Here is a 12,620-nt window from a genome sequence, read left to right on the forward strand (position 1 = left end):
TTCTGGGCCAGGACCCCAAGTGTCTAATGGCCATGGAAGAGGGCTAGAGGCTGGGAAGGGCTGCGGAAATGAGGTGTCTAATTCCAGAAAAGGCTCTTCCTTCCTGATGACGGGAAAAGCTTTCCCGGATATCACCCCGCCTAACCTGTACCCAGCTTGGGTGAGGGCGTGGGGGTGGGGAGACCTTTCCTGGAGCATCACCCAGGCACACCGCCCTCCCTCCCCAAGGTCAAAACTTATCCACACTTGAATCCCCGATACCCACAGAGCCCTTGGTTGCACCCTAACCCCTTCCCCAATATTGTGTTGAGGGTGGGGGAAGGGTGACACGCCTGCTCTCATAGCTGGGATTGGGACAGGTGGAGCAGAGATGGGGACCGGCCTGAGGACATGAGCAGCTGGGGACCATGTCAGCCCCCTTGCATACACTGATGCCCCCTCAGGCCCCCAGGTACCCTTGGCCCAAATCCCTGCTCCCCAAGGGGGCTGGGGGCCAGTAGACCCTTGCCCTGCTGATGCCGCAGTTGTCAGAGTAGAATGCTCAGGGCTCCTCGACCACCTCCTGCCCTGCCCTGGGCTTTTTGGAGGAGTGAAACCCCACCCCCACCCCTTCCTTTGCCCTGTGGCAGAATGGGGAGGGGAGACAGGACACCAGTTTTACTCCTTACCCTGTGACCTGATGTGAACACCACTCTCCCCTAGGCCTCAGTTTTCCTGTCTAGAGCTGGGGCTGTAAGGCTGGCATAGGGCCCCTTGCTTTAATTCTTTCCTACAATCTGGCATGAGGGAGACGAGCACTCCATGACCCCAACCAGTCATGAAGCCCATGCCAGAGCCAAAAGATTCCTGACCCTTCATCCCACCCCTCCTCCATCCCACACGGCCTTATGGGGGTTCCCCGCCCCTGCCAGTTTCCACAGTGACCAAAACATCATGTCCTGTGACAACGGAGCCATTGACGCCATATCCCGTGGCCACAGGGCGGGATCCCGAGGGTCCTGAGTCATGTGCCCCGTCAATGGAGAACAAGTCACCTTCCGGCCCTGGCCCCTCCCAGTGGGCAGTCCCTACCACCAGGACTAGTTTCACCAGGCCTGCCCCTCCTGTAGCCCAAAAGACCGTGGACCTGGATGGGAGTCCCACGCTTCATGTACTCTGACATGTCACTTCTGTGTTCTGCTTCTTCTCAGTAAATTGGACATTGTGAGCACAGGTCTTTGCATGTAATAGGTACTGGATAACTAAGTGAGAGATAACCTAAAGGGCAGGGGCATGGAGGGTTGAGAGAGTAGGATGTCAGATCAAGGCTGATCTCCTTCTCCCGATGTAGGTCTGTTTCCTCATCTGCTGAATATCTCTCCTCTGCCCTTCTCACAGTGCTTTGAACTCAGAATGGGAACTTGGACTTGGGGCTCTGGCACTGGGGGTCATGGCACTGCAGAGGCAGAGGGTCCAGATTATATGGGCCCAAGTCTGGGCAGGGATGGAAGGTTAGGGTCATGGCTGGTTGCACGCCTGGGGCTATATGTTTGGCTCTTCACCCTCAGCTTAGGTGCCTGTGTCTGAAGGTGCCTGCTTGAGCCTCCCCTCCCCTACTCCATTGCCCCCCAAATGCCCCCTAGCCTAGCAGGGCATGTAAGGGCACAGCCAAGGCCATGCCCCCAGTCAGGATATAAATAACCCCTGACAGCCTGTCCTAACCTGGGGGTGGGGGTGGTGGGCTCCACTGGCAGTCCCACTTCCTCTCTGGCCACTTCCCGGCCCCAAGGGTGGGGGAGTGTTTACTTTCCTGTTGTCACTATGGCTGAGTGGCCAGGCGGGGGACTCCGAGTGGCCCAGCAACAGGTGCAGGACAGGTGCTTAGGCTGCCCTGCCCAGAACTTCAGAGGCACCGCCGGACAGGCGGGTGAGGCCATAGCCAGGCAGGGATCGGCCCTTTGATCCCTTGGCGTCCCTGCGTCCCAGTGGTTGGCCAAGGTCATCACCTGTATTCTCTTGTTGCCATAGGCAGGGCAAGCCCTTTGCTTGCCCTGCCCAGCCCTCAGACTTGGGCTCTGGGTCCACTGTGGGAGTCCCCTGGCTCCCAGCCTACCTCACATGCCCATCTCAGCCCAACCTGAAGCTCCATCCAAAGCTGCTCTCAGGCACAGCCCCCGCCAGCTCCTCTCCAGGGTCCCCAGCACACAGCAGGGTTCAGGGTCAGCCGGGCTAGTCAGAGACACCTACCTGAACAGAGGGCAGCCTTGACTAATGGGATGGGGCCACCTGCTGGTTCAGGCGGCATCTAGGGCTCTCAGTGACCTCAGGTCCCAGTATTCTCCCTCCCCAGGCCTCCTCCTTGATTGCCCCTGTGAAATGGGTTACCAGCTTTGGGGCAGGGAGATGGGACGTGTATGATCCCTTTGGTGATGGCTTATCTGATGTGTGATGTGTGTACTGGGCCATGTGCCTATGTACACACTCTCCTGTGTACTGCCGTCTCAAGCCTCTTGTGCTGGTGAATATTCATCACCCTCATTACAATCCCTCCTCTCCTGTGGAGCTAGAAATAACCAGAGGTGGGTGGAGGAGGGGCTTGCCAAGGGGACCCTTCCCAGAGAAGGGTTCCCAAGTTTCCTGGGGTCCTGCGTCAGTCATTGGCCTAGCACTGGTCAACCTTACTCCTGTCTCAGCCTCAGACAACCTGGGGTGAGAGGGTCAGGGCTGCCAGACTCACACAGAAGGGAAACGGCTCAGCTGGACCCTGTCCCTAGCCCTGGGTGCTCTGTTGCACTAGGAGGAGGGCCTCTTTCCTGGGAAGGACTTCCTGGCTGGTTCAGAGTGGCCTGAGGATTCTACCATCAGCAGCCCTGTGGGGTCCAGGGGAAGCCTGAGGTCTTGCTAGGCAGTTTGGTTCCAGCAGGGATTTCCTGTGTCCTGGCCAACCTGCTTCAGTCAACGTGGGGACCTTGCTGTGTGCCAGCTTTGGTGGGCAGCTGGGGTGAGCAAAGGGCACCCTGGCTCCATGCCAGCATCTTTGAGCTGTCCTGGATGCACCTGCCCCCCCCCTTTGCCTCATAACCCTTTTAGGCCCCTGTGGGGAGCTGGCCCCACCCTGAGCGTGAGAACGTTACCCCCACCTGAGCAGAGAGTCTTTGATGCCATCATGTGCCCTGGCCCGTACCCGCTGCCCTTTCATTGGGACCCGGAGCCTAACTGGGCTGCCAATGAATCAGGGCCCTGGCTTTGGGTGTGGCCACTAGGCCTGCCCACCTGTTCCCTGTTCCCTTTCTCCTCCCAGCATGCCAGGGACTAGAGAGGGAACCAGGTGGGCCCTGGAGGGGAAGCTGGGGGTTTAAGATGACTGTGTGTTGGGGGTGCCCCCTCTGTCAAAGAGGGTATGGCTGGCTGGTCTCCAAGAACCCCGACTACTGCTCTGCCCTCTGCTCACAGAGCTTAAGGCCACAGGCACGGCCCACTTCTTCAACTTCCTGCTCAACACCACCGACTACCGAATCCTGCTCAAGGACGAGGACCACGACCGCATGTACGTGGGCAGCAAGGACTACGTGCTGTCCCTGGACCTGCACGACATCAACCGCGAGCCCCTCATTGTAAGGGCCAGCCCAGTGTGGGGCGGGGGGGGAGAGGGATGCGGGCCCCAGGGCTGGGGGCCCTGTCCGGCAGGCCCTCTGACCCCCATCTCTGGCAGATCCACTGGGCAGCCTCCCCTCAGCGCATTGAAGAGTGTGTGCTCTCAGGCAAGGATGGCAACGTGAGTGCAGTGGGACCCACCTGTGGGGTGGGGGGGCCAGGGGACAGGGGACCCCAGGAAAGCAGTGGGGCCAGGCAGGCACCTGGGCACCTCCTTGGCTTTTCCTTGGCCCCAGGGTGAGTGCGGGAACTTCGTCAGGCTCATCCAGCCCTGGAACCGAACACACCTGTACGTATGTGGGACCGGCGCCTACAATCCCATGTGCACCTATGTAAACCGCGGCCGCCGTGCCCAGGTAAGCCCCGCACACCCTGGCCCTGTGCCGCCCCCACTGCTAGCTTCCTTCCAGGGGTCTGCTGGAAGGATGGGCTTGAGCCCCAGCCCTGCCACTTCCCAGCCCTGTGACCTGGGGTGAGTGACTTCTTTCACCTCTCAGAGCCTCAATTGCCTCACTGAAAATGGGGCTAATAGCTGCCTTTCTCACAGGTCGGTGTGAGGAAGAGGCAGTGAGCTGACGCTCTCAGAGTTCTTAGCACTGTGCCTGGCATGTAGTAAGCGCTCGCTCCACATGCGGCAGCAGTTCTCTTGGCTATGCCTGTGGACCGTGCCCCTGCAGCCAAGCCAGAGGGCCTGGCGGGGGCCTCAACGTCAGGAGGCTGGACGCCAGGGTCAGCTTCTGCCATACGGCCTGGAGGAGAGCTGCCCCTTCCTTGGCTCTGCCCCACCCTGCCCGCTTCTGTCCTCCTCCATTTCCATGTGGGCATGTGTGTGAGCTGGTGCGACCTTATAGGGCCTGTGTGAGAGCGATTGGACCTAAGGGGCACAAGTGTGTACAGGCGTGCCCCAGCTGTGCGTATGTGGTCATGCACGGGTGCATGTATGTGCTTTGGGGGCCCAGGTGCTCCCCCATGTTCCTGGCATGTGTGGTGTGAGAGGCTGGCAGCCCGAGCCCGCTCCCCCAGCCCCTGCCACCCCTGGCTCTAACCCCTATTCCTCGTCTTCTCAGGCCACACCCTGGACCCAGATGCAGGTGGTCAGAGGCCGAGGCAGCAGAGCCACGGATGGTGCCCTCCACCCGACGCCCACAGCCCCACGCCAGGTGGGCCTCATCCCTCCAGGCCCTTGCCCGGCAGCACTGCCTTTGAAATCAACTCCCTCCCCACTCCGGGCCTGGCTTTCCCACCAGGAACCTGTACCACAGCCCAGCCTCCCCAGGGTCTTCCATCTACCTCTGTGTCCCCCTACCCCTTCCCTGCAGTGCCCTCAGGCTCTGAAGGCATTCCCAGCTGGACTCATGTCAGCCTCAGTGTGACCCCTGCAGGCAAGAAATCATGAAGCCACCAGGTGGGGAAGACAGGAGCTCTGGGGACAGCCGTGCCTCTGCCCTCAGGACACATGTGTAGATACGTGGGCACCCACTGGGCATTCTCCACCCCTTAGCACCCAGCGTGGGGACGTGGCGCATGTGTGCGCCCTGACACACGACTCTCAGATGTTCATGCCCCTTGCTTCCCCTGGGTCATGGGTTAATACAGGTGTCCTACACACTCCCATGCTGGGGCTCTCTTCCCCAGAGCTGTGTGTCTACTAGACTTGACCTGGGACAGGGCGGGGGGCTGGGATGGGGGTAGGGGGGGCTGGGGCTGGGCTGGGGCGGGCAGGGGGGCAGGGGCTGCCGGTGAGTGATAGAGCAAGTGGTCACTTGAACCTGTGTGTCTGTGGCAGGGAGTGATGAAAGGTAGGACCGCCCAGACTCTGCGTGCGTGAGTGTGTGTGTGTGTGTGTGCACGCGCGCGCCCAGGGTGTGAAAATGGGTTCCGTATGTTGCCAGTGGTGTGTGCCAAGCTGTGTGTGCAGCCCCATGTGTGCTGGAAGTCGTGTGTGTGGAGTGTAACTGGAAGCAGGCCTGTGTACACCTTCCCATCACCATCCCTGCCACCTGCTGCCCCTTTCTTTCTGCCTCTGCCTCTCTCCTTTCCCTCCCTCTCCCTCCTCATAAGCTCATCCTGGTCCCACTGCCTTCACCCACTTTCCTCCTAGCATCTGCAGGGCTGGGCTGGGAGGCATGGTGGGGAAGTGTTTGTGAATTCCACGTGGTCTAGGCTGGACCCCTCAACTCCCGGCTCCCTGCGGAGATGTGTGGAGCTGGGGCCCCTGCCGAGGGGCAGGAAAGGGCCTGGCCTATTAGTCTGTCCTGAGGACCACAGGTAGGGCATAAAACCTGGCGACACAATAACCTCTGAGCCCTCTGGCCTGGTGGGACCTGATGGCAAAGGATAAGACCCCAGATCCTTGGCCAGTACCCGCTGCCCTGGTCAGGTTGGCAGCCCCTTCATGGCCCAGGAGAGGCAGCCACAGGTCAGAGTTGTGCCTTTGTGGCTTAAGGGGACCCTGACCAGAGTCTTTCTGAACGAGCTGACATGGAGGGGCTTCAGCTCCTGTAAGCCCACCCCATCCACCTCTCATGATTCAAAGCCAAGTCCTCTGAGACTTGATTTCCAGGTCTTCTCTGAGGCCTGGACCAGGAGGCACCTCCCTTGGAACCCAGAGCACAGCCCTGCCCTGGGAGACTGGCCAGATAGGGTTAAAACTCATGAGACCTGGGAAACTAGGGGGGCTTCAGGGTATCCTGGGGGCTTGCTCTCACCCTGGGAGCCTGAAGACCCTCGCCTTTCCTGGCTGTGGGATGGCTGGGATGATGCTGAGCCCCTTTCTGCCCTGCAGGATTACATCTTCTACCTGGAGCCTGAGAGACTCGAGTCAGGGAAGGGCAAGTGTCCGTACGACCCCAAGCTGGACACAGCCTCAGCCCTCATCAGTGAGTGCCCCCACCCCACCCTGGTTCTGTAGGCGAAAGATGTGGCCTCTGCCTCTGGAGCAGGGAGCATGGCGCTAACACTTACCCCAGGGCAGACCATGAAATTGCCACCTCTGAAGCCCCTGCAGTGTGGTCCCACTTGGTAAGGGGAGGGGTACAGAGCAGACCCCAATATGAGCTAGGGGCCAGAGACTGGGTGGTGTGAGCCTCCATCCAGCCCCTCAGATGGGGGTGGGTGGGCTCAGGGGCCAGATTCTACCCTGAAATCCACAGTGTAGTCCATGCAAAGGCCTCTACCCTCCAGGCCACAGGGTTCCTAGAAGAGAAGACAAGCCAAGTCTGCCCCAAGGGTGGTATTGGGTGGTCCCATAGAGTGTTCTCAGACTGTCTGGGATGCTGGGAGAGGCCCACGAGGCAGCACCAGTGAGGAGTCCTGGCACAGGGTCCAGCTGGGGGAGTTCGTTTCTGGTCTGACCAGGTGTCTGGGAGAGTTGGGAGAATGTTCTCTGAGGAGGAGTCCTGCTTAGAGCAGAGCCTCAGGAGCAGCTGCTGCCCTACTCCCAGGTCGGGTGAGCCACCACTAACCCTGATGCCTGCGCTCTGCCTACTTTCTGGCTGCCCAACCCAGCCTGCCTCTCAGAGCAGCTGCTGGGCAATGTGCCGCCTCCAAGCCGGGGAGAGGCAGGGGGTGGGCCTTATCCTCCCCATCTTGGTGAGTACGAAGGTCCTAGCCTGACGGCAGAGCGCAGACCAGGGAGTCTGATGGGGGAAGGCAGGGCCTGCCCGGGGGAGACTATAGGGAAGACATGGGATGGTGTGCTGGAGCCAGTGTGGTTGTTAAATTTTCAGGTATTTTGTGGGTCAGCTGTTAAAAAACAGCTATTATTAAAAAGTAAATTATGTAAGATTACAATTAAATAAATTACTTCAAAAGCAAAGGTAAAATACTCAAACCTCTTGGCTTCTAATTTTACTCCACATTATCAACTATGTTCTTGAGATAATTTACATCTACTGTATCTATGCAATGGATATACTATACAATGGCTTTGGCAGCTCTTCCCAGCACCATTTTCAGTGACCTCAGGTTAGTAGCTTGAAGTCAGCCATGGTGGGAGTATTTACACCACAAAAATTTGGCTCTGGCTGCTCATCGGAGCCAATTGCTGCTACTAATCCCAGTCCTCCCGAAGCCAGTGGTGAAAACGTTCACCAGTGGTGATCCTGCCGTGCCCTAGAGAACCTGAGGGGGAAATGGGACCCAGCTCTGGAGGGATTCTGTGCTCTGCACTGGCCTTAGCCAAAGGCATCCCCCTGACTGATACACTGGCCCACCCGCAGACGAGGAGCTCTACGCGGGTGTGTACATCGACTTCATGGGCACCGACGCAGCCATCTTCCGCACCCTTGGAAAGCAGACAGCCATGCGCACAGATCAGTACAACTCCCGGTGGCTCAATGGTGAGCACAGCCCACGGGACCTTTGGTGGGCAGCACGTCTGGAATGCTGCACGGAGATCATAAGGAAACACTGGCGGGGGGGTGGAGGGGTAGGATTTTTGGCCCTTGACCAGCTAGGTTGTGGGTAGTTTCTTGTCCAGGGAAGAATTGGGGGTGTTCCTGTACTGGGCCAAGGAAAGAGGCCTAGTTCGAGGAGGGCTCCCCCAGCTGACCCCTGCCCCCCTGCAGACCCTTCATTCATCCATGCCGAGCTCATCCCTGACAGCGCAGAGCGTAACGACGACAAGCTCTACTTCTTCTTCCGCGAGCGGTCTGCTGAGGCACCGCAGAGCCCCGCCGTGTACGCCCGCATTGGGCGGATCTGCCTGGTATGTACTGGCGAGGCCCCTTTCGGCCCCCTCCGCAGACCCAGTCGTGGCTGTCTCCACCCCGCTCTGTCAGGGTCTCGGGGGTGAGTGAGCTGATCTGACCCAGCCCCTGCCCCTGCCTCCCAGAATGATGACGGCGGCCACTGCTGCCTGGTCAACAAGTGGAGCACATTCCTGAAGGCACGGCTGGTTTGTTCAGTACCAGGCGACGATGGCATCGAGACACACTTTGATGAGCTCCGTGAGCACCCAGCAGGCGGGAGGGGGCCTGTGGCTACCATGGGGGCTGGCGGCCAGGTGGGTGGTCAGGGAGCGTCTGGTGTTCCCGGGCCCCCTACCAGCAGGAATGAGCAGGGCCTTTGGGCTTCTGGCCAAGGTACCCTCCCAGCACCCTCTCCCTCTGTCCCCAGAGGATGTGTTTGTCCAGCAGACCCAGGATGTGAGGAACCCAGTCATTTATGCTGTCTTTACCTCCTCGGGGTGAGGCTGGGGCCCAGGCCAGCAGTGGCAGGGTGTGGCCGGGTTGGGGGTGGCTATGATTTGTGGAGGATCCCATCCTGGTGGTGAGCTGTGGGTGGGGGCGGGCTGGGGAGGGGCCCGGGCCAAGGTCTGCCCCACCTACAGCAGCAGCCTGCCCTGCCCACAGCTCTGTGTTCCGAGGCTCTGCCGTATGTGTCTACTCCATGGCTGACATTCGCATGGTCTTCAATGGGCCCTTTGCCCACAAGGAGGGCCCCAACTACCAGTGGATGCCCTTCTCAGGGAAGATGCCCTACCCACGGCCCGGCACGGTAAGGTCCCCACTCACTTCACCTGACGTTTTCCTCTCTTTCTATGAGGCCGGCCTTGGGTCAGGCCCTTTGAGACGTGGGCTCCCCATCAAGGTGCTCAGAACCAAGTAGAAGAGGTGGTCCATACACACATGGCATTTACCCTCAGTAAAGCTGAAGTTAAAACACAAAAACACTCTGCCATTTATGCACAGTGTCAGGCTGTGAAGAAACCCAGCAAGGATCCTGAAACAAAGACGGTGGGCTGGGTGTGGCGGGGTTCTCCCTCTGGGGGGCTGTTTGGGAGCTAAAAGTTGTAGGGAAGAAAGCAGAAGCCGGAAGGCAGGCTGGAGGTGGGGGTGAGCAGGAGCCTCTGCAGTGGTGGAAGGCAATTCACCTGATCTTGGTGTGACGTGGGCCACTGCAGGAGTCTAAGCAGGAGAGGTTCGTGATCTAATCACATGCCTAGGGTGCTAAAGGAGCTCAGGGCTGCAGTCCCGCTGATCATGGGCGGGGTTGGGGGGTGGTGCCTGGAAGAACAGTCAGAGAAGAAGGAGACAAGTGGGTAAGGGGATGAGGACCTAGAAGGGCCATGGTCAGCTCTGCCAAATGCTGCCACAAGGTCATGGCACCTGAGGCCAGGGAGATGACCATGGGATCTGGCCATGTGGCACTTCCTTGGAACCTCAGCTGGAGCAGGACCTGCCGAAAGGTTGAGTGCAGGGCAAAAGCCGGTATGGGGGTTCTGAGGAGTGGAGTAGGTAGAACCCCTCCCAGCAGACTGACAGAGGAGAGCGACAGAGTAGAGACGTCTTTTGAAGCTAATGGGCCCAGAGGGCCCCCCCGGGTGGTCTGGGCCTGACGCTCATACCCTGCCTGTAGTGCCCTGGCGGAACCTTCACGCCATCCATGAAGTCCACCAAGGACTATCCTGATGAGGTGATCAACTTCATGCGCAGCCACCCACTCATGTACCAGGCCGTGTACCCTCTGCAGCGGCGGCCCCTAGTGGTCCGCACAGGCGCGCCCTACCGTCTCACCACTGTCGCCGTGGACCAGGTGGATGCAGCCGACGGGCGCTATGAGGTGCTTTTCCTGGGCACAGGTACCCACTGCTGCTCCCGGCCCCTCCCACTCTGGGCCCTCTGGGTGGAGGGTGCTGATCCATGGGGCTGGGTCCTACCCTGCTAGGGGGTTGCTATAGAGTTGTCTGGCCTCTGCCACCTTCTCCTTTGGAGCCTTCTCTCTGTTACCACAATACCTAAGAACAGGGGTAGGCAAACTCCATTTTCATCCCCATCTCTGGTGGCTGGAGCACAGGGACCCTGGGTGACTGGGGACCCATATTGAGACAGGAAAAGGGAGGACAGTTGGCATTCACCTCCAGTATACCCAGGTCCAAATATGGACACACATGCTATTGTGTGCACAGCACCTACCTACCGCTGTTCCAGGAGCCCTCAACCCAAGGGAATACCTCCAACATCCTATTCTCAGCTTCCCCAAATGTGGATCTGGAGTCGGAGGGACAGATTCTAGCTGTCACCACCCCCGCTTATCCAGACCCAGTCCCCTCAGACCTCTTCCCCTCATCTGAGAGCAACTCTTCAACCTTGGCACAGAGCTCCTGCTCCACTGCTCTTGGGGAGTTTGGGCCCTGGTGGGGGAAGGGGCTGAGGCTGGTGCCCCTTCCCCAGCGTCCTCAGCCTCACTGAGGCCCTGCCCGGCCCGTTCCAGACCGCGGGACAGTGCAGAAGGTCATTGTGCTGCCTAAGGATGACCAGGAGATGGAAGAGCTCATGCTAGAGGAGGTGGAGGTCTTCAAGGTGGGTGTGACACCACCCAGTCCTGTCCTCCCCCTGCCTGCCAGCCTCCCTCAGTACCAGCCTCTGACCCCAGACCTCCAGGTCAGGACAGGGAAGGTGTGCCCAGGGTCATAAGCTGATCCCTGTCTTCTTCTAGGACCCAGCACCTGTTAAGACCATGACCATCTCTTCCAAGAGGGTGAGTTTTGGCAAGGTGGGCTGGGGGTAGGGTTGGAGCCTGCTTCCCCTTGGGGCAGGCCCTTGGCACAGAGATGGGTCCCCTGAGGCACAGAACAGGAAGGAGAGGAGCCTGGCCCAACTGGCTCCTGAGGAGGGCTAGCTGTGGGGAGGGAACTGACAAGCCCCTACTCCTGCCCACAGCAACAACTGTACGTGGCCTCAGCCGTGGGCGTCACACACCTGAGCCTGCACCGCTGCCAGGCATATGGGGCTGCCTGTGCCGACTGCTGCCTTGCCCGGGACCCCTACTGTGCTTGGGATGGCCAGGCCTGTTCCCGCTACACAGCATCTTCTAAGAGGTACGGACCCTCAGACCTTTGGAATTTCGGCCACCAGACCCAGGGCCCTGTCCTAGGGGGGTTGGAAGTGGATATGATGTTACCCTGGGGGACTCTGTGGGTGAGATATCCTACCCTGGAATTTGGGACCTAGGGGGGCGAGCTTTCTTGGGAATACTCCTTCAGGAGCTATCTTCATCCAGGCGGAGCCGCAGGCAGGATGTCCGGCACGGGAACCCCATCAGGCAGTGCCGTGGGTTCAATTCCAATGGTGAGTGTGCTGTGTCTCACCACTGGGTGTGGAGCCACGCAGCCCACAGAACTGCTCACAGGGCGCACACTGGAAGGATTCTCACATGGTCTATGGGGGTGAGAGGGCTCAGGGTTTTGGAGAAAGGATGTCCCTGGCCACCCCCTCAAGGAGGGGATGCCCAGTGGCCCAGCCCTGTACATGGTGGGCTGGCCCTGTATATGCCCCTCGCCAGCCTGCACTGGAGGCAGTGCTGCTTTCATGGAGCACCTTCCCATTCTACAGCCAACAAGAACGCTGTTGAATCTGTGCAGTACGGCGTGGCAGGGAGCGCAGCCTTCCTTGAGTGCCAGCCCCGCTCACCCCAGGCCACTGTTAAGTGGCTGTTCCAGCGAGATCCCAGCGACCGGCGCCGTGAGGTGATTTCCTGTGCCCCACAGTCCTCACCGTGGATGCGGGAGTCCCTTGTCCAATCGAAATTCCACGTGGGTGAATGTAGTGTAGGACCCAGTCTGGGCCAGCCCTCCTTCTAAGAAGGCCATGCCAAGCTCCCTTCCCTAGGTGGAAATCATTTGAGTAAATCCAGTTGTAGGGAAACTCAGCAGGGTTTCCATATTATATGGAGACTGTAGGCCTGCCTTTTTATCTGAGAATGCTGTGTGTATACTCTCTCAGCGGTACTCCTCATTGTATGGAAATGTCACATGGATGAGCTCCAGCATATGGAAATATGAGCTCCCGCATATTATGGAAATGCCTTCAAGGCATTCCCTTCTTACATGGAAATTCTATCAGGGTGCCCCAACATCTATTTATTCTCATTAGGTAGAAATTGTGTGTACGTTCTAGAATTCTCTCATTGCACAGAATCCCCTGATGCTCATTCCTCCTGACATGGAAGTATGTGTTATTCAGATGTAATGTGGAAACTTCATG

At 58.9% G+C, this 12,620-nt stretch overlaps 1 protein-coding gene across 6 annotated transcripts in view; it reads left to right on the plus strand.

The window, feature by feature from the left end:
* The window catches only part of SEMA3F (semaphorin 3F), a 29,815-nt gene that overhangs the window by 15,709 nt on the left and 1,486 nt on the right, over window positions 1-12,620 (plus strand). Inside the window, exons 3-18 of one of the 6 annotated variants that reach the window (XR_014824969.1) lie at window positions 3,433-3,593; window positions 3,692-3,754; window positions 3,870-3,989; window positions 4,701-4,793; window positions 6,419-6,512; window positions 7,854-7,973; window positions 8,202-8,341; window positions 8,468-8,582; window positions 8,752-8,821; window positions 8,988-9,132; window positions 9,994-10,197; window positions 10,849-10,937; window positions 11,074-11,115; window positions 11,298-11,455; window positions 11,638-11,705; window positions 11,970-12,103. Coding sequence is in view for 4 of the 6 variants with exons in the window: in XM_013981731.3 (XP_013837185.1) it covers window positions 3,433-3,593; window positions 3,692-3,754; window positions 3,870-3,989; window positions 4,701-4,793; window positions 6,419-6,512; window positions 7,854-7,973; window positions 8,202-8,341; window positions 8,468-8,582; window positions 8,752-8,821; window positions 8,988-9,132; window positions 9,994-10,216; window positions 10,849-10,937; window positions 11,074-11,115; window positions 11,298-11,455; window positions 11,621-11,705; window positions 11,970-12,103 (1,852 nt within the window). In the remaining 2 variants the exon portion in view is untranslated. Of the gene's footprint in view, window positions 1-3,432; window positions 3,594-3,691; window positions 3,755-3,869; window positions 3,990-4,700; window positions 4,794-6,418; window positions 6,513-7,853; window positions 7,974-8,201; window positions 8,342-8,467; window positions 8,583-8,751; window positions 8,822-8,987; window positions 9,133-9,993; window positions 10,217-10,808; window positions 10,938-11,073; window positions 11,116-11,297; window positions 11,456-11,620; window positions 11,706-11,969; window positions 12,104-12,620 lie in introns of those variants that run through there. The other 5 variants (XR_014824968.1, XM_001925143.8, XM_013981731.3 and 2 more) reach the window with 5 other exon arrangements.

This window comes from Sus scrofa, chromosome 13, assembly GCF_054392235.1.
Source record: "Sus scrofa isolate SSC_HxYL_T2T_F1_AM1 chromosome 13, Sscrofa_HxYL_maternal_Yorkshire_Landrace_v2.0, whole genome shotgun sequence".
Taxonomy (NCBI): domain Eukaryota; kingdom Metazoa; phylum Chordata; class Mammalia; order Artiodactyla; family Suidae; genus Sus; species Sus scrofa.